Genomic DNA, 19,940 nt, shown 5'->3' with positions numbered 1-19,940 from the left:
GGCTCTCCTGGGGGCAGAGATGGATCTGGGTGCCCCTGGAGTGGTCATGGACGAGGATGGCCGCTCCACGTGAGGGGCAATGGGGGGGGGGGCAGACCCATGACTCCCACCCACAGACTCTGAAACGTATGTGACATGCAGCTGCCAACGCGGGGACACCCGTTCCCAGCCTGCACCTCAGCTCCCGGAGAGCAGACAGGAAGAGCCAGCCCCGCGCACCATCCTGGGGGTGGAAGCCCCCAAGGATGTGTCTGATCCTGAGAGGACGCCGCCGCTCTGGCTTCCCTTTCCCTTCTGCACTCCTCACCTGATGCAATGGTGACTGAAGTCGTCACCTGAACGGCTCAGCAACACTTCTCTGATTCATGACTGCACCTGTGCGTGTGTGTGGCTCTGACCCCTGCAGATACCAGGTTTCTGTACTGAGAGATCTGCCACCCACTGTTCACCCCACAAGTGGCTGTGATGGACGGGCGGGACCAGGCCGAAGCCAGGAGCCTGGACTCCATCTGGGTCTCCCACATGGGTGGCAGGGACCCGAGGACTTGGGCCATCATCTGCTGCCTCTCAGGTGCACTAGCAGGGAGCCCGATGGGAAGCAGAGCAGCCAGGCTTGGACTGGTGCTGATACAGGATGCCGGCGCTGCAAGCAGCCAAGCCCCCGGGTCCCAGTGCAGGTCCTGGGGATGACCCAGCACATGAGGGCTGCTCTCTCTGTGCCTCTTAAATAAAAGGAGAGGCTGGGCTTTCCAGAGTAGCTCACTGGTTAAGCAGTTAAAACCTGCACACATCTTTGAAAATGCCCCAGGCCCCTGGCCTCACAGCCAAGCAACCACACAACACCCAGGACGGACGACACAAGAGGTCAGAGGTAAAATAAGGTTCATTCACTTCTCAGAAGAGTGTCTGTTGGATCAGTGGCTGCATTGATGATGTCCTGGGGGTGGAGACTCTGCCACCTGAAGGCTGCATCCAGGGGGTCCCGGACACCCCAAGGAAAGCTCAGCCGCCATGTGTGTCCTGGGTGGCACCACCTACCCCCACCACATGAACGGAGCCCACACTGTAGGATAACCAGGGGATGCCACGGGGGAGGCAGTGGTGCAAGCTGGGCACCAGGGCTGGGGGCGGGGCAGCCACCAGGAGGCCCAGGGACCTGTGCCACCAGAAGGGTCTCGACCCTCGATCTTCACTGCAGGGCCCGGCCAAGGCTCACCGAGTGCCCTGCTGTGCGCCACACTCCACAGACGGCCACGCGCCTCCACCCGTCAGGGCAGCCAGCCACGAGTCCGACTTCTCTCCTAGCACAGCAGTTCTCGGTCTCGCAAGGGGCCCCTAAGCCCCGGGGCTCCTGATGCTGGCAGGCGAGGGAAGTGTTCACCAGATGGGGGGGGCAAGCGGTGCGGCCTGGCTGGGAGCCCTGGCAGCGAAGTGCTCAGCCTCTGGCCAGCCCACCTCGCAGTCAAGCCCGGAGGGCACCCAAGGCACCCAAGGCACCCAGGGTAAATCTCGACAGCCTAGTGACCAGCTTCCAGGAGAGCAGCCAGACAATTCCTGTGGGGAGGTCCCAGTGCCACCTCACTCCTACAGTCACAGCGATGACTGTGTCTGCTCCAGGCCGGCCCAGCCGCCAGCAGGGCAGTGAAGATGAGGAGAGCTCGCACGGAAGGGATTTCCCCTCGTTGCACTTCACAGGGCTGGGGTAAAGGTTCTGCTGTCAGGTGCGCGGGTGGGAAGAGGCACAGTCACGGAAGGTCACGGCATGAAGGGCGGCACGCGGCACAGATGCGGTGGCACTGCCTCCCACCTGGGCAGCCTGGATGGCAGGTGCTCAGAAATCCTGCCGGGGGCTCCAACAGAGCTCCCCAAAGACCCTCGCATGGCACAGCACGGCCGGGAGGAGGAACAGACAAGGGGGCGCCAGGCAGGGGTAAGAGATACGAGGGCATCTCAAGACCAGAGCTGAGCACCCGCCCCGCAGGGCTGGGCCTACCAGGCAGGGCTGGGGTTCTTGGCCACCCCTCCCTGGGAGAGGCCCAGACAGAGTCCCACTCCCCCTCCTGGAGCTCAGAGGAACTGCACGCAGCAGCTCCACGTCCCACCCGTGGAGCCTTCTAGAGCTTCTCCATCTCCCTGGACGAAATTATGGAAGCATTTCAAACCCTTCGTGGAAAATGGAACAAAAGACAATCCATGGGCGACCGCTGGGTGTGCCATCAGCACAGCTGCCTTGCTCCCGATGCCAGCTTCCCACTGGGGGGCAGCAGCGACAACTCCACTAATGGCTCCTGCCACCGGCGGGCCTGGACCAAGTCCTGCGTTCTGGCCTTTGGCCCTGGCCCACCCAGACTGCTGCAGACATTGGGGGAGTGAACCACTCTGATTTTTCTCCTTAAAAAGTTAAGCTTAGGGGCCGGCACCATAGCTCAAAAGGCTAATCCTCTGCCTTGCGGCGCCGGCACACCAGGTTCTAGTCCTGGTCAGGGCGCCGGATTCTGTCCCGGTTGCCCCTCTTCCAGGCCAGCTCTCTGCTGTGGCCCGGGAGTGCAGTGGAGGATGGCCCAAGTGCTTGGGCCCTGCACCCCATGGGAGACCAGGAGAAGCACCTGGCTCCTGGCTTCGGATCAGCATGATGCGCTAGCTGCAGTGCGCCGGCCACGGCGGCCATTGGAGGGTGAACCAACAACAGCAAAGGAAGACCTTTCTCTCTGTCTCTCTCTCACTATCCACTCTGCCTGTCAAAAAAAAAAAAAAAAAAAAAAAAGTTAAGCTTAGGGGCTGGTGCTGTGGCTCACTTGGTTAATTCTCCGCCTGTGGCACCAGCATCCCATATGGGCGCTGGGTTCTAGTCCCGGTTGCTCCTCTTCCAGTCCAGCTCTCTGCTGTGGCCCAGGAAGGCAGTGGAGGATGGCCCAAGTGTTTGGGCCCTGCACCCGCAAGGGAGATCAGGAGGAAACACCTGGCTCCTGGCTTTGGATTGGTGCAGCGCTGGCCATAGTGGCCATTTGGGGAGTGAACTAACGGAGGAAGATCTTTCTGTCTCTCTTTCTCACTGTCTATAACTCTACCGGTCAAAAAAAATTTTTAAGCTCATTTTACACAGAAAGTTCTGAAATCCATACACAGCAAGGGGTCAAACTACTGCCCGAGACACCACACCACCTATCGGGCCGAGTCCTGATCCAGCTCCCGGCTGGTATGCCTGACCCGAGGCACCACAGCACGGAGCAGAGCACCAGGCTGCGCTCCCTGCCGGTGTGGGTGATGGCTCGAGTCCTTGAGCTCCTGTCACTCACACAGGATACGTGATGGAGTTCCTGGCTCCTGGTTTCAGCCTCACTCAATCCTGGCTACTACAGGCGTTTAGATAGTGAACCAATGGATGGATGAACTCTGTATCTGTCTCTGCCTGTCACATAAACAGAACATATAAGAAAAGAAAAACCTTCAATCCGGGAGGATGTTTGCCACAGCAGTTAAGGTATGCTTTGGGCTGGCGCCGCGGCTCACTAGGCTAATCCTCTGCCTGCAGCGCCAGCACACCAAGTTCTAGTCCCGGCCGGGGCGCCCGATTCTGTCCCGGTTGCTCTTCTTCCAGTGCAGCTCTCTGCTGTGGCCCAGGAGGGCAGTGGAGATTGGCCCAAGTGCTTGGGCCCTGCACCTGCATGGGAGACCAGGAGGAAGTACCCGGCTCCTGATCGGCGCAGCGTGCCGGCTATAGCAGCCATTTTGGGGGTTAACCAAAGGAGGAAAGACCTCTCTCTCTCTCTAACTCTGCCTGTCAAAAAAAAAAAAAAAAAGTGCTTTGAGAGAGGGTTGAGTCACCGCCTGCAGCACCGGCCTCCCATTTGGGCACTGGTTTGAGTCCTGGCTGCTCCTCTTCCGATCCAGCTCCCTGCTACTGGGCCTGGGAAGGCAGCAGAAGATGGTCCAAGTGTTTGGGCCCCTGCACCGCATAGGAGACCAGGAGGAAGCATCTGGCTCCTGGCTTCGGATCGGCGCAGCTCAGGCCATAGCAGCCATTTTGGGGGTGAACCAACAGAAGGAAGACCTTTCTCTAACTCTATCTGTCAAAAAAAAAAAAAAAAAAAAAAAAGAATATTACTATTGGGGAGGGCATTTGGCCTGGGGAGTAAGGCTCTCATTCCACAGTGAGCCCCTGCTCTGGCCAGGCCCTGGGAGTCAGCGATGATGGCTCAAGCACTTGGGTATCACCCACATGGGAGACCCAGATTGAGTTCTGGGCTCCTGGCTCTCGCCTGGCTCAGTCCCAGCTCTAGTGGGCATTTGGGAAGTGAATGAGCCTATGGATGATCTCATCCTCCTCTCTTCCTTTCAAACAGAAAAATAAATAAATCTCGGAAAAAAAAAAAAAAAAAAAGATGGAAAGGCACATGAACTCCCAGTGAAAATGCTGCTGCCGTTAAGATGGAGACAGCGCCAAACTGACTCACAGATGCAAGGTATCCCAATTAAACTCCACCTGTGCGGCCGGCGCTGTGCTGTAGCAGATAAAGCTGCCACCTGCAGTGCCGGCATCCCATATGGGCGCTGGTTTGAGTCCTGGCTGCTCCACTTCCCATCCAGCTCTCTGCTGTGGCCTGGGAAAGCAGCAGAAGATGGCCCAAGTCCTTGGGCCCCTGTAACCACATGGGAGACCCGGAAGAGGCTCCAGGCTCCAGCTTGGTGCAGCTCCGGCCGTTGCGGCCACTTGGGGCGTGAACCAGAGGATGGAAGACCTCTCTCTGTCTCTACCTCTCCTTCTGTGTATCTTTTTTTTTTTTTTTAAAGATTTATTTTATTTATTTGAAAGACAGAGTTACAGAGAGAGAGGTCTTCCATCTGCTATTTCACTCCCCAGATGGCTGCCAACAGCTGGAGCTGCACTGATCCGAAGCCAGGAGCCAGGTGCTTCCTCCTGGTCTCCCATGCGGGTGCAGGGCCCAAGCACTTGGGCCATCCTCCACTGCCATCCTGGGCCAGAGCAGAGAGCTGGACTGGAAGAGGGGCAACCGGGACTAGAACCCAGCACTCATAAGGGATGCCGGCGCTGCAGGCGGAGGATTAACCAAGTGAGCCACGGTGCCAGCCCCATGATCACTAGATTCTGACGAGAGTGCCAAGACCAACTGATGGGCAAAGAACTGTCTCTTCCACCAATGGTGCTGGAACAATAGGAGAGCCATGTGCAGACTGCGGCTGACCCCTGCTCACACACACACAGTGAGGCTGACCCCTGCTCACACACACACAGTGAGGCTGACCCCTGCTCACACACACAGTGAGGCTGACCCTGCTCACCCCACACAGTGAGGCTGACCCCTGCTCACACACACACAGTGAGGCTGACCCCTGCTCACACACACAGTGAGGCTGACCCCTGCTCACACCCCGCACAGTGAGGCTGACCCCTCCTCACCCCACACACAGTGAGGCTGACCCCTGCTCACCCCACACACAGTGAGGCTGACCCCTGCTCACACACACAGTGAGGCTGACCCCTGCTCACCCCACACACAGTGAGGCTGACCCCTGCTCACCCCACACAGTGAGGCTGACCCCTGCTCACACACACACAGTGAGGCTGACCCCTGCTCACACACACACAGTGAGGCTGACCCCTGCTCACCCCACACAGTGAGGCTGACCCCTGCTCACCCCACACACAGTGAGGCTGACCCCTGCTCACCCCACACACAGTGAGGCTGACCCCTGCTCACCCCACACACAGTGAGGCTGACCCCTGCTCACACACACAGTGAGGCTGACGACTGTGAGCCCCCACACACAGTGAGGCTGACCCCTGCTCACCCCACACAATGAGGCTGACACCTGCTCACCCCACACAGTGAGGCTGACCCCTGCTCACACACACAGTGAGGCTGACCCCTGCTCACCCCACACAGTGAGGCTGACCCCTGCTCACCCCACACACAGTGAGGCTGACCCCTGCTCACCCCACACAGTGAGGCTGACCCCTGCTCACCACACACACAGTGAGGCTGACCCCTGCTCACCACACACACAGTGAGGCTGACCCCTGCTCACCCCACACACAGTGAGGCTGACCCCTGCTCACCTCACACACAGTGAGGCTGACCCCTGCTCACACACACACGTGAGGCTGACCCCTGCTCACACCCCTCACAGTGAGGCTGACCCCTGCTCACCCCACACACAGTGAGGCTGACCCCTGCTCACCCCACACACAGTGAGGCTGACCCCTGCTCACCCCACACAGTGAGGCTGACCCCTGCTCACCCCACACACAGTGAGGCTGACCCCTGCTCACCCCACACACAGTGAGGCTGACCCCTGCTCACCCCACACACAGTGAGGCTGACCCTGCTCACACACACACAGTGAGGCTGACCCCTGCTCACCCCACACACAGTGAGGCTGACCCCTGCTCACCCCACACAGTGAGGCTGACCCCTGCTCACCCCACACACAGTGAGGCTGACCCCTGCTCACCCCACACAGTGAGGCTGACCCTGCTCACACACACACAGTGAGGCTGACCCCTGCTCACCCCACACACAGTGAGGCTGACCCCTGCTCACCCCACACACAGTGAGGCTGACCCCTGCTCACACACACAGTGAGGCTGACGACTGTGAGCCCCCACACACAGTGAGGCTGACCCCTGCTCACCCCACACAGTGAGGCTGACCCCTGCTCACACACACAGTGAGGCTGACCCCTGCTCACCCCACACACAGTGAGGCTGACCCCTGCTCACACACACAGTGAGGCTGACGACTGTGAGCCCCCACACACAGTGAGGCTGACCCCTGCTCACCCCACACAATGAGGCTGACCCCTGCTCACCCCACACAGTGAGGCTGACCCCTGCTCACACACACAGTGAGGCTGACCCCTGCTCACCCCACACAGTGAGGCTGACCCCTGCTCACACACACACAGTGAGGCTGACCCCTGCTCACCCCACACAGTGAGGCTGACCCCTGCTCACACACACAGTGAGGCTGACGACTGTGAGCCCCCACACACAGTGAGGCTGACCCCTGCTCACACACATACAGTGAGGCTGACCCCTGCTCACACACACACAGTGAGGCTGACCCCTGCTAACCCCACACACAGTGAGGCTGACCCCTGCTCACACACACACAGTGAGGCTGACCCCTGCTCACACACACAGGGACGACTGTGAGCCCCCACACACAGTGAGGCTGACCCCTGCTCACCCCACACACAGTGAGGCTGACCCCTCCTCACACACACAGTGAGGCTGACCCCTGCTCACACACACAGTGAGGCTGACCCCTGCTCACACCCCGCACAGTGAGGCTGACCCCTGCTCACCCCACACAGTGAGGCTGACCCCTGCTCACACACACAGTGAGGCTGACCCCTGCTCACCCCACACACAGTGAGGCTGACCCCTGCTCACCCCACACAATGAGGCTGACCCCTGCTCACCCCACACAGTGAGGCTGACCCCTGCTCACACACACAGTGAGGCTGACCCCTGCTCACCCCACACAGTGAGGCTGACCCCTGCTCACACACACACAGTGAGGCTGACCCCTGCTCACCCCACACACAGTGAGGCTGACCCCTGCTCACCCCACACACAGTGAGGCTGACCCCTGCTCACCCCACACACAGTGAGGCTGACCCCTGCTCACACACACACGTGAGGCTGACCCCTGCTCACACACACAGGGACGACTGTGAGCCCCCCCACACAGTGAGGCTGACCCCTGCTCACCCCACACACAGTGAGGCTGACCCCTGCTCACCCCACACACAGTGAGGCTGACCCTGCTCACACACACACAGTGAGGCTGACCCCTGCTCACCACACACACAGTGAGGCTGACCCCTGCTCACACACACACAGTGAGGCTGACCCCTGCTCACCCCACACACAGTGAGGCTGACCCCTGCTCACACCCCTCACAGTGAGGCTGACCCCTGCTCACCCCACACACAGTGAGGCTGACCCCTGCTCACACACACACAGTGAGGCTGACCCCTGCTCACCCCACACACAGTGAGGCTGACCCCTGCTCACCCCACACACAGTGAGGCTGACCCCTGCTCACACACACAGGGACGACTGTGAGCCCCCCCACACAGTGAGGCTGACCCCTGCTCACACACACACAGTGAGGCTGACCCCTGCTCACACACATACAGTGAGGCTGACCCCTGCTCACCCCACACACAGTGAGGCTGACCCCTGCTCACCCCACACACAGTGAGGCTGACCCCTGCTCACCCCACACACAGTGAGGCTGACCCCTGCTCACCCCACACACAGTGAGGCTGACCCCTGCTCACACACACACAGTGAGGCTGACCCCTGCTCACCCCACACACAGTGAGGCTGACCCCTGCTCACACACACAGGGACGACTGTGAGCCCCCCCACACAGTGAGGCTGACCCCTGCTCACCCCACACACAGTGAGGCTGACCCCTGCTCACCCCACACACAGTGAGGCTGACCCTGCTCACACACACACAGTGAGGCTGACCCCTGCTCACCCCACACACAGTGAGGCTGACCCCTGCTCACACACACACAGTGAGGCTGACCCCTGCTCACACACACAGTGAGGCTGACCCCTGCTCACACCCCTCACAGTGAGGCTGACCCCTGCTCACCCCACACACAGTGAGGCTGACCCCTGCTCACACACACACAGTGAGGCTGACCCCTGCTCACCCCACACACAGTGAGGCTGACCCCTGCTCACCCCACACACAGTGAGGCTGACCCCTGCTCACACACACAGGGACGTCTGTGAGCCCCCCCACACAGTGAGGCTGACCCCTGCTCACCCCACACACAGTGAGGCTGACCCCTGCTCACACACACACAGTGAGGCTGACCCCTGCTCACCCCACACACAGTGAGGCTGACCCCTGCTCACCCCACACACAGTGAGGCTGACCCCTGCTCACACACACAGGGACGACTGTGAGCCCCCCCACACAGTGAGGCTGACCCCTGCTCACCCCACACAGTGAGGCTGACCCCTGCTCACACACATACAGTGAGGCTGACCCCTGCTCACCCCACACACAGTGAGGCTGACCCCTGCTCACCCCACACACAGTGAGGCTGACCCCTGCTCACCCCACACACAGTGAGGCTGACCCCTGCTCACACACACACAGTGAGGCTGACCCCTGCTCACCCCACACACAGTGAGGCTGACCCCTGCTCACACACACAGGGACGACAGTGAGCCCCCACACACAGTGAGCTGCAACAGAACCTCTTACTGCACACAAATTAGCTGAAATGCTTGAAGGCCTAAATGCAGAAGTCAGAGCTACAAAACTCTTAGAAGAAAACACAGGAGTAAATTTTTGTGACCTTGGATTAGTTAATGGTTTCTTAGATATTATACTAAAATCAAAAGCAACAAAATAAAGAATAAATTAGAATTTTTGGTTTCTAAGGACATCATCAAGAAAATGAAAACTATATCCCACAGCGTATGAAACTGTCTTTGTAAATTAGAGATCTGACGGGGCATTCGTCTCTAGAATACATAACGGATGCTACAACTCAATAAAGAAAGACAACCAAATAAAAAACGTGTAAAGGATCTAAACACATTTTCCCACAAAAGATAAACAGTCAAATGCTCACAAAACACAGTTCAGCACCACGGTTACCCGGGGCTGCAGGCTGCAAGCACAGGACGGTCTGTGTCCGCCATCAGCCCGCTGAGCCGCTCCATGAGGACAGACACAAGCTCGGGCACTGCTGGTGGCTACGCAGGCGCTGCGGCCACTTTGCAAACCAGGCTCAGGATCCAGCAACTCCTCTTGGGGCATATTCAAGAAACAGAAACCCTGTGTCTACACAACACCCTACACTGATGGGCACGTCCACGGTAGTGCAGAGGTGTGAACAACCCCTGTGCCCCACCAGGTGGGTGCAGTCACTGGTGCTGGAGCCATCCCCGGGGGGGCCGGGCTGGAGCCACTCCCGGGGGGGCCGGGCTGGAGCCACTCCCGGGGGCCGGGCTGGAGCCACCCCTGGGGGCCGGGCTGGAGCCACCACCAGGGGGCCGTGCTGGAGCCCCGCTCCTCTCCTGGTTCAGCCTCTTGCTCACCTGCCCCTGGGAGGCAGCAGTAGCAGCTCATGTCCTGCTGTTCCCTCCCATCCAAAGGCGGACCTGAAAGGAGCCCCAGGCGCCTGGCTTAGGCCTGGAGCAGGCATTAGGAGCGCGAACCAATGGAAGACTCCGGTGTCTGCCTTTCTACTAAAACACCTTTTTAAGGAGATGGATGGGTATACTCAGACTGCTGCTCAGCCCCAGCGAAGAGGGAGGTGCTGACACCTGAAAACATTCTAAGTGAACCAGGCCAGACGCAGGGGCTGGCACTGTGGTGCAGCCACCCTGCTGCCACCGTGATGGCAGGACCCCACGTCAGAGTGCTGGTGCGAGTTCAGGCTGCCACCCACAGGGAGACCCCGTGGACTTCTGGGCTCCTCGTCTTGGCCTGGACCAACTTTAGCCATTGCCGTCATGTGGGGAGTGAGCCAGCGGGATGGGAGGTATCTGTCTCAGGGCCACAGCAGCTCTCTGTGCTATCTGTGGCACAGCGGGTAAAGCCACTATCTGCAGTGCCGGCATCCCATGAGTCCGGCTGCTCTGCTTCTGATCCAGCTCCCTGCTACGGCCTAGGAAAGTGGCAGACATGGCCTACGTGCTTGCACCTGCACAGGAGACGCGGAAGCAGCACCTGGCTCCTGGCTCCGGATTGGCCCAGCTCCGCCGCTGCAGCCATTTGGGGAGTGAACCAGAGGATGAAAGATCCACCCACCTCTGTGTCTCTCTGTAACTTTGACTTTCAAATAATAAATTTAAAAATGACAAAAAAAGATCTCTCAACTTGTGGTTCTGCCTTTCAAATAAATCAATCTTAAAACGCACACACACAAAACCAGAAACAGAAGCCCCCATCTCGTATGGACCCGTTCACGTGACATCCGGAGGGCCATGGGGGAGTGATCACCCATGGGTCTGAGGCAGAGTTGAAACAGTGCTGAAGGTGCACAACTCTGACTCCACGGAGAACACTGGCCTCATCTTCACACTGCACGGCACACTGCTCTATTTATCTCAGTAAAGCTGCAGAAACACACACATCCACTTCGGTCACTGTCCGGCGAGGACCACCTGCTCTGCGCTAGTGGTCAAGTGCGGCCCACACGGCTGCGCTAGGCCCCAGGCCTGCCCCTCAGGCCTCTGTGAGCTCACCACGGCGTGCACACGAGCTCGCACAGCCACAAAAGGGACCCCAGTCCTTCGTGGAGACTCCCAGCAGGCCTAGCGTTGGTACCACTGCCAGGGGCCACCTGTGCTGACCACAGGCAGCACCCATCGGTCAGCTGTGCGTGTTCTCACCTAAGGGGGTCGGGAAGGACGAGAGGCTGACAGCCAGGGGCGGGTCTGTCTTCAGGGGGCTCGGACCTGGGCGCCTACCTCGGCGGCTGTGGGGAGCGGGGCTTCGGCTTCTCCCGCTCCTTGTCCCGGTCCCGGTCCCGGTCCCGCTCCCGCCGGTCCTTCTCGTCCCGCTTGGCGCGCTCCCGCTCGCGCTCCCACTCCTCCTTCCGCCGCTGCCGCTCCTTGTCGCGCTCGCGCTCCCGCTCGCGCTCCCGCTGCCGCCGCTCGCGCTCCCGCTCGCGTTCCCGCTCCCGCTCGCGCTGTCTGTTCTCTCGCTCGCGGTCCCTCTCCCTTTCCTTGTAGGAAAGCCAAACACAAGGCTGTAAACAGAGGAGCCTGGAGCGCAGCAGCGAGAAGCGGAGGAGCTGCTGCTCCGGGCCCACGAGCCCACCCGGCCACTGCGGCCGCCCGCCTGCCCCTCTGCCGGCCCCGCTCCTTCTTACGGGGAGCAGAGGGCGTTACGGCTGCCCCCCGGGCACGGCAAGGCACCCACTGGTGTCCAGAATGGGGTGGGCAGCCCAAGAGGCCACTCCTGCTTTCTCACAGTCCCTGAGCACCTCCGGACTTTCCCTTCGCTAGCTACAACCAGCCCTAGACTGGGCAGGTCAGGGCCCCTCCCCTCGCAGAGCAGCTGCCCTGTCCAGGGAGCAGCAGGGACGGGCGTGTGACACGGTCACCTGTGGGCTGGGCAGCTCCGGGACAGACACCCTCCCCCTCCCCCACCGGTCTGCCTCCAGCGGGTCTTCCTCTGGGGGCAGCTTGTTCACATGGCTCTAAGAGCTGGGGAAGGGACTCCCAGTGGGAGGCCCATGCTCTCAGTCCACCCAACCCTGAGGGTCACACCAACACCCAAGCCACCCGGCTCAGAGGAGGAGCCACGTCTGCAGGCAGCGTCAGAGCCATCACTCGAGGGAGGACACAGCCCCCACACCTGCGCCAGGGACCTGGGTCTCTTCCGCCCGAATCGCACCCTCCCCCAGGGGTCCGACTTGGTCCCCTGTAACCAGCCACCTTGGGTCTGACGTGAAGACCGAGCAGGCGGGGTGACGAGGCGGGGGCCCGGGCGCCTGCCCCCGCAAGGCGAGGCCCCACTTACACGGTAGCTGTGGTACGGCTCGGCGTCCGTGTACTGCACCCTGAAGTTCTCGTACTGCCCGCCGCGCCAGAACCGCTCCATCTCGTAGTCGTAGTAGGGGTCCGCGTAAGGCTCCAGTCTGCAACGACAGCCAGCAGAAGGCCTCGCCACCCGACCACAGCGGGAAACCGCGCCGCGCGGGGTCGGCAAGCACAGCCCAGCGCCGCCGTGGGAACACGGTGGATGTTCACAGATCAGAGCCCACAGTCAAGAGACCCAGCGCGCCTCACACAGCAACACACTGCGGAGGAAGGCACAGGGCTTTGTCCACATGAGATGCAAAAATCCAGTACCCACTCGGCTGAAAATACAAGGAAATTTCAAAATGCTCGTGGAAAAGGTGCATGACAGAAAACTACGCCTGCACTGGAATAAGTAAACAAACTCATCCCAGGGCGTCCGCACAGGGTCTGCGTGAGGCACCGGGCAAGGCGGTCGGAAGGAGAAGAGCCTGTCTAACCAACACGGACGCTGCTAAAACAAAAGCAGGCACAAACAGTAAATTCACTGAGAGCCCTAGGTAGAGGTGAAGTCATGACGCTTCATGTGTATGGGAGGGGCTGGCACTGTGGCGCTGTGGGTTAATGCCCTGCCTGAAGTGCTGGCATCCCATATGGGCGCCGGTTCTAGTCCCAGCTGCTTCTCTTCTGATCCAGCTCTCTGCTATGGCTGGAAAAGCAGTGGAGGATGGCCCAGGTCCTTGGGTCCCTGCACCCACGTGGGAGACCTGGAAGAAGCTCCTGGCTTCAGATCAGCACAGCTCCGGCCGTTGCAGCCAATTGGGGAGTGAACCAGCAGATGGAAGAACCCTCTCTCTCTGCCTCTCCTCTCTCTGTAACTCTTTTAAATAAATAAATAAATCTTAAAAAAAAAAAAAAAAGTGTATGGGAGAAAATGCCCCAAAGAAATAACCAGTTTCCAGGCTGGCGCCGCAGCTCACCTAGGCTAATCCTCCGCCTGCAGCGCCAGCACCCTGGGTTCTAGCCCCGGTCGGGGCGCCGGTTCTGTCCCGGTTGCCCCTCTTCCAGGCCAGCTCTCTGCTGTGACCTGGGAAGGCAGTGGAGGATGGCCCAAGTGCTTGGGCCCTGCACCTGCATGGGAGCCCAGGAGAAGCGCCTGGCTCCTGCCTTGGGATCAGCGCAGCGCTGGCCATAGCAGCCATGTGGGGGGGTGAACCAACGGAAGAAGACCTTTCTCTTTGTCTCTCTCACTAACTCTGCCTATCAAAAAAAAAAAAAAAAGAAAGAAAGAAAGAAGCGGTTTCCAAACAGTCACCTGGTTTTAAGGAGGAGGAGGAAGCCGAGGACGAGTCTGCGGTGGCGGTCCACCCACAGCCATTTGTGAGGAAGAAGCAGCCCTGCTCACCCCCCGCTGAGCGACTCAGAAGTAAGGCCAACAAACCACGATGGGTCACCAACGCCACCCAGACTGCGAGCTCAACGTGCGGCAGTGTCCTCTTGGTGGGTGTCGAAGCCGCTGCGCCCACGTCAGCTGCAGGCGAGGGAGATGGCGCTGGAAACTCCCCTCCCGTGGGGTCAAGACCCGGAAGCACTTCTTCAGAGCATGGCAACAGATGAAGAGCGGCTTCCCCAGGACCATTCGGAGGACAAGTGCGACCAGAGCTACCGGGAGCCGGCAGTGGCCCAGCCACGAGCACAGATCATGGCCAAGTTTCGGGGCAGGTTCATGGCACTCTGCTTACTGACCTTCCGAAGGCCCAAAGAGCAACAACGGCTGCTTATCAGGAGTTTCGGAAAGTCAGCAAAGCTCAGTTCAGAAAACAGCGGGAGAGCTTGCCCAGGGTCCTCACACAAGGGCGATCCTGTCACTGTTCTCATGGGTCACCGGGCATCCGCTGATGGTGTTTCCCAGTGTTAAAAAACTGCACTTGGCTGGCGCTGTGGCGCAGCAGGTAAAGACGCCGCCTGCAGTGCCGACATCCCATGTGGGCACTGGCTTGAGTCCCGGCTGCTCCACTTCCGATCCAGCTCTCTGCTGTGGCCTGGGAAAGCAGTGGAAGATGACCCAAGAACTCAGGCCCCTGCACTCACATGGGAGATCCAGAAGCTGCCGGTTCCTGGCTTCAGCCTGGCCCAGTTCTGGCCATTGAGGCTGCTTCGGGACTGAACCAGCAGATGGAAGATCACAAGGAGATCTTTGTAAGTGACTTTCGAATAAGTAAATAAATCTTAAGAAAACCACACACAAAAACTGCGGACTCCAATTCCGAGGCAGCCGGGCAGTGGCACTGCCTGGGCAGGGCGGGGTCAGGCACCCTCTGCACCGCGCCCTGCCTGCTGGACACTGACAGTGAAGACGAGGGTCCCGGGGGCTCGCCAAGGACCGACAGCATGGCCGCCCTCTGCCTCCTGTGGGCCGTCCAGCCCCGCCTCTACATCCTCACCTGTGAAATGAGCTGCTACACCGCCTCCCACCTCCCCACTCTGCTGCTGGCTGCTGAGAGGGAGGGCGAGAGCACAGGAATGGGGACGTGGGACTGTGGCCCACCGCAGGCAGCAGCCCAGCCCCCTCCCCACTAAGACGCCAGGCATCACCCCGTGCAGAGTGTGCACTCGCGGTGGCTCAGAGGCCTGGGTGACAACACTGAAACCGCGTCGGACTCTCTCCTGCGGAGGGGAGACTACGCTGGGGTCGGACAAAGTGCCAGCAGGAGACGGTGGGGAAGACAGGCAGGGGAGGGCCGGAGGGGCGGGAACTCTCCACAGCGTCCGGGGCAAAGCAGGCACTCAGCCAGCACAGGACATGTCCGTTATTTAGGAAAAGCACAACTTTCTGAAGCCGAGGCTGGTTTCTGGGAATCCCACCACGACGCTCTATGCCAAAGGGGGACGCAGCCACGCGGGACTGCCGCACTGAGGTCGGGGACGGAGCCGCAGACAGCCCCGTGCAGCTGTGAGCTTCCACGGGTCGGCTGGGGTCTGAGCGAATGATCCACCGGGTGACTTTTCATCCCAGAAGGGGAACAAAGGGACGGTTTTCTCGCCCTTTACGACCTGAGTCAGAGACCCTGACACATCCCAAGCCGCTTGCCCTCGGCACAGCTTCCAGGCGCTGTCCCAGTCAGGACACGGAGGGCGCGAGGACCGATCCTGCAGTCCTCCCCCTGCTCTGCCCGACGTGCAGTGCAGTGACCGCAGCCACACAGCGCTCTGTGCCGCCAGCAAGCAAGGCGCAGGGCAGCCCCTGCGACTCTCGCGGACACCGTGCTTCAGGATCGTCATCCGCACCTCACAGAGAGAGCCGCGCCCTTCCACGGTGGCCACGCGCAGCAGACGGCAGGGTCAGGCCCGGTCCCAACTCCACCTCTCCTGTCTGTCACAGGACAAGGGCCACACACACATCCCAATCAGAAAACCTCCCACGTTCTCACTACACTGTGCAGGGACAAGTCTGAGACATGGCCCGGAGGCCTGATGCCCTCTGTGGTTCAACTTGTAACACAACAGTGTGACTAACAACACACGCGGTAAACATCACTCAGCACTCAGCTCTGGAGTTCTCATTCAGCATTTGCAGACCAAGACTGACCCTGTCCCACCCCTCCACACTCTGACAGGCGCGGGTCCCCCAGAAACCTGGAGGGGGCACCCGGGGGACAGGACATGGGACCTCGGGAACACACCAGCAGGACCACGCTGAGCACCAGACCTTGAGACACCAGCACAGGCTGTGGCTTCGAGTCTTTTCCCACTCCCTCAGCCAGAACCCCACGGCAGGCGGCTTTCTAACAGCAAGCATAAACAAACCAGGAGTCCCAACAGGACCAGGACAGGGCTAGAGCTGACAGGACCACCCTGTGACCGGAGCGGCCCCTCCGGCTGTGCAGGCCAAGTTCTGCAGGGCTGTGATGAGCCCTGGGTAGGGGCACACAAGCCCTCGAGATCTGCCCGTCGTCCTGCAACCCCCTGCATTTCCAAATGAGCTGTTAACCGGGGCGGAGCAACAACAGATTCACAGAGAGGTCACGGCTGCCAAGCTGCCAGCGGCGACACCGTCACACACCTCCTGGCTCCTGCGACAGTGTCAGGACGGCTCTGAGGGCGCACACCCTCCCCCGACAGGATCAGGGAAAAGGCGGCCGCCCATCAGGGAAGTCCTGGCTCTGCCTCCGGATGGCCCAGCAACCACGCGGCAGTGCCCCCGCCCCGGGCCCTGCACACGGCTGCCACACAGGGCACAAGTCTCTCCACAAAGGGAAGGGGGGGCAGAGCCATCCTTACGCTGTGTCTCTGACGTCTCTGGGGATCCGAGAATTCCAGTCTCGGAAGACTTCGTTTTCTTTGTCAAACTCCCGCTCGTCTTCGCCGATGGTGACTGTAAACCTCTTTTCTTCAAAATCAGGCTCCTGTTCTTTCCGAATGGTTGCTTTTTTCAACACCTACCATTGGGAGGAGAAAGAAGTCAACATGAAGCCAGGACACAGCGTGACTGTCAGGAGGCCCCCGGGGACCCTGGGGGGCTCCAGTGGAGCAGCCCTGGGACGACACAGACTCGAGGATGGACGTGGGATGGACACAGGACGTTAGGTGTCCCTCGGGTGCGGCCTACGTCTGTGCAGAGTTAGCTGCACCCAGGCACTGCAGTGAGGCGTGGGGCAGCTAACTCCTCTCAGCGGCGAGGCCTGTGTGCAGGGCGCCGGGATGGGACGTGGCTGACTTTGTCGTTTCCCCAAAGGGAAACCACCCCAGCAGGCCAAGAGAGCAGGGCTGGGTGCCTGCAGAGCCTGGTCACCAGGTCACAGCCCAGGCATAGGGGCCACAGTGGGCCTGGAAGGAGGGAATGGCCAGTGATGGAAGCCCAAGACAGCACTGGGGCCTCTCCAGGGAGAGCAGACGCTGGGCCTCAGGACGGCAGGGAGGGCTGTGGGGTGCACCGTGGCCTCTCCCAAGCCCTCTGCAGGGGCTGCCCCGCGAGGCTCCCGCTGTGGCCCACACCACCCAGCCTCGAAGAGCGGGCCTGGTCCCAGGCTGGGCTGCCCTGGCTTGCTGTGGAGACAACCAGACTCCGCTGCCCACTGGCAACTCCTAAAGAGAACACAGAAATCCATCCCCAAGTCCAGAGGTTCCCACGAGTGTCTGGACAAAGGGCCGCGGGCCGTGTGGGGCACCACTGCCCTTGGGTTCTCTCCAGAGTCCCGTTACCTCCTTCGCGTGCCGCAGTCCGCGCTCCCAGGCGCTCTCTGTCGGGGGCTCTGGGGGGGGTGGAGGCAGAATCTCGTCCACTGCGGGCCCTCCCTGTCAGAGTGAGGAGGAGGCACTGAGAAAGCACGTAAAACGCTAAACCTGAGCAGAACAGGCAGTCACGCTCCCAAGCCGTGCGGCGTCCCCAGGGTGCATCTGGGGTGCTCCTAGGGGGGCAGCACAGGGCAGGGGAAAGCGGCCCAGTGGAGCGCAGAGGCCTGATCTGTCAGCAGCAAAGGAAGAAGAGGCGTTCACGCACCCAAGGGTTGGCAGGCATCAGTGGGTGAGGTCCGAGAGGCGGGGCGCCGTTAGGCGGGAAGGGGTCGGCTTTGGTGATCAGGGAGTAGTTCCCCTTGTCGTTCACTCCAGGGTGTATAAACCTGCAGTTCATCCCCCAGGTACAGTTCCCTAGGGAAATAAAAGCCAGGTCAGAAAGGGTCTGGAGATCCTCACTGCCTGAGGGCGGCAGCACCTCCTGAGGAACAGGGCGCACCGCACGCCCTCACAAGTCAGGGGGCGGCAGGGGACAGGCCCAAGCCTGGAGAGGTGCTGCCAGCCCCCTCCGCGAGGCCAGGCAGCACTCCCAGGCTGACGGGACTGGAGGTTCTCAGTGTCCGGCTCAGCCAGGGAGCACCCGCCCCTGAGCGAGCACCTAGGCTCCTAGGCCAGGAGCCTCTCACCGTGTAGAGGGTGCGCCCGTATCAACTGAACGTTTTCTCTGTACAACAGCAAATTCCAAGACCTGAGACGGACACAAGTAGCAAACGGGAGCTGACTCCAGCCCCCCCCCCCCCCCCGCCGCGCCCATGCAGAGGTGGCGCTGTGGCTTCAGGCGCCTTTCCAGAGTGAGCACTGGACATTTTAAAACTCTGCTTCCAAAAATACTCTTGGAGGTTGGGCATCCCTAATCTAAAACCTGAAGTGTGAAATGCTATGAAATTCAGAATTTTTTTCAGCACCAACATGACCCTCAAAGATTTGGAACTGTGAGGACCAACACGGTGCTGCCTTGGGTCAAGCTGCTGCATGCAAACTAGGATTCCATACCCAGGGACTGCTGGGAGCCGAGCCTGCTCTGCTTCCAATTCAGCTTCCTGCTACGGCACCCAGGTGACTGCTCGAAGACCCGGGCCCCTGACACCCAGCGGGGAGACCCAGGTGTAGTTCCAGGCTCAGGGCTTCTGCCTGGCCCAGCTCTGGCTATTGTGGCCATCTGGGAAGTGAACAAAGATGGAGGTGCTCTCTCTCTCTCTCTCTCTCTATTGTGGCCATCTGGGAAGTGAACAAAGATGGAGGCTCTCTCTCTCTCTCTCTATTGTGGCCATCTGGGAAGTGAACAAAGATGGAGGTGCTCTCTCTCTCTCTCTCTATTGTGGCCATCTGGGAAGTGAACAAAGATGGAGGCGCGCGCTCTCTCTCTCTCTCTGCCTTTTTCAAACAGAGTTCTGGGATTAGGGCGCCCCACTGGCAGTCTGTGCAAGCATTTCAGCATCTGAAACTCTGGAACTTCAGACACTGTTTCCAAGCTTGGTGGGAGGGGCACTCCACCCACACGGAGAGGGATCCAGGAGCAGCTGCCGGCAGCCGGAGCCCAGCAGGTGCAGTTCTGCGGGCCCACGTGCCTCTCACCAAAACGCACACCAATCACTGCAGGATGCTCCTGGTACTTTAAAAAGACATCTTCGGCAACGCGGCGTTGGACTAATGAAGGAGAAAACTTGATTTTCAGTGAAAGTGAAAGATGCCCAAGCTTTTAACCCAGTTTAGAGTAATCACTTTTTAAAATGAAGATTTACTCGAAAGGCAGAGTAAAGAGCTTCCATCCACTGGTTCACTCTCCCAAAGTCTGCAACAGTCAGGCTTGAGCCAGGTCCAGACCAGCAGAGCCCAGGAACTCCCACATGGGGTCAGGGGCTCGAGCACTTGGGCCATCATCCACCCTTTCCCAGGCACCCTAAGAGGGAGCTGGATGGGAAATGGAGCAGCTAGGACTCAAGCCCATGCTCTGATATGGGATGCCGGCATTACAAGCAGCAGATTAACTCACTGCAAAACAACACCAGCCCCAAGTGTATCACTATTACTTGAAATTCAATTTTCTGAATAGCCAATATGAGCATATAGTTAAAAAATAAATATGGCATATAGTACCTAAGTAGGC

General features: G+C 59.8%; 1 protein-coding gene across 2 annotated transcripts in view; it reads right to left on the bottom strand.

The window, feature by feature from the left end:
* ZC3H18 (zinc finger CCCH-type containing 18) overlaps positions 1–19,940 on the bottom strand; it is a 51,715-nt gene that overhangs the window by 10,077 nt on the left and 21,698 nt on the right. For both annotated transcript variants that reach the window (XM_062177639.1, XM_062177640.1), the window contains 5 exons: positions 18,039–18,187; positions 17,741–17,833; positions 16,820–16,977; positions 12,540–12,657; positions 11,483–11,739 (listed from right to left, as the gene is read on the bottom strand). In XM_062177639.1, coding sequence (XP_062033623.1) covers positions 11,483–11,739; positions 12,540–12,657; positions 16,820–16,977; positions 17,741–17,833; positions 18,039–18,187 — 775 coding nt within the window. The remainder of the gene's footprint in view (positions 1–11,482; positions 11,740–12,539; positions 12,658–16,819; positions 16,978–17,740; positions 17,834–18,038; positions 18,188–19,940) is intronic.

Source organism: Lepus europaeus, chromosome 19 (assembly GCF_033115175.1).
Source record: "Lepus europaeus isolate LE1 chromosome 19, mLepTim1.pri, whole genome shotgun sequence".
Classification (NCBI taxonomy): Eukaryota; Metazoa; Chordata; class Mammalia; order Lagomorpha; family Leporidae; genus Lepus; species Lepus europaeus.
Note: the sequence above shows the minus strand (reverse complement) of the source record. Positions and strands in the feature narration are given on the sequence as shown.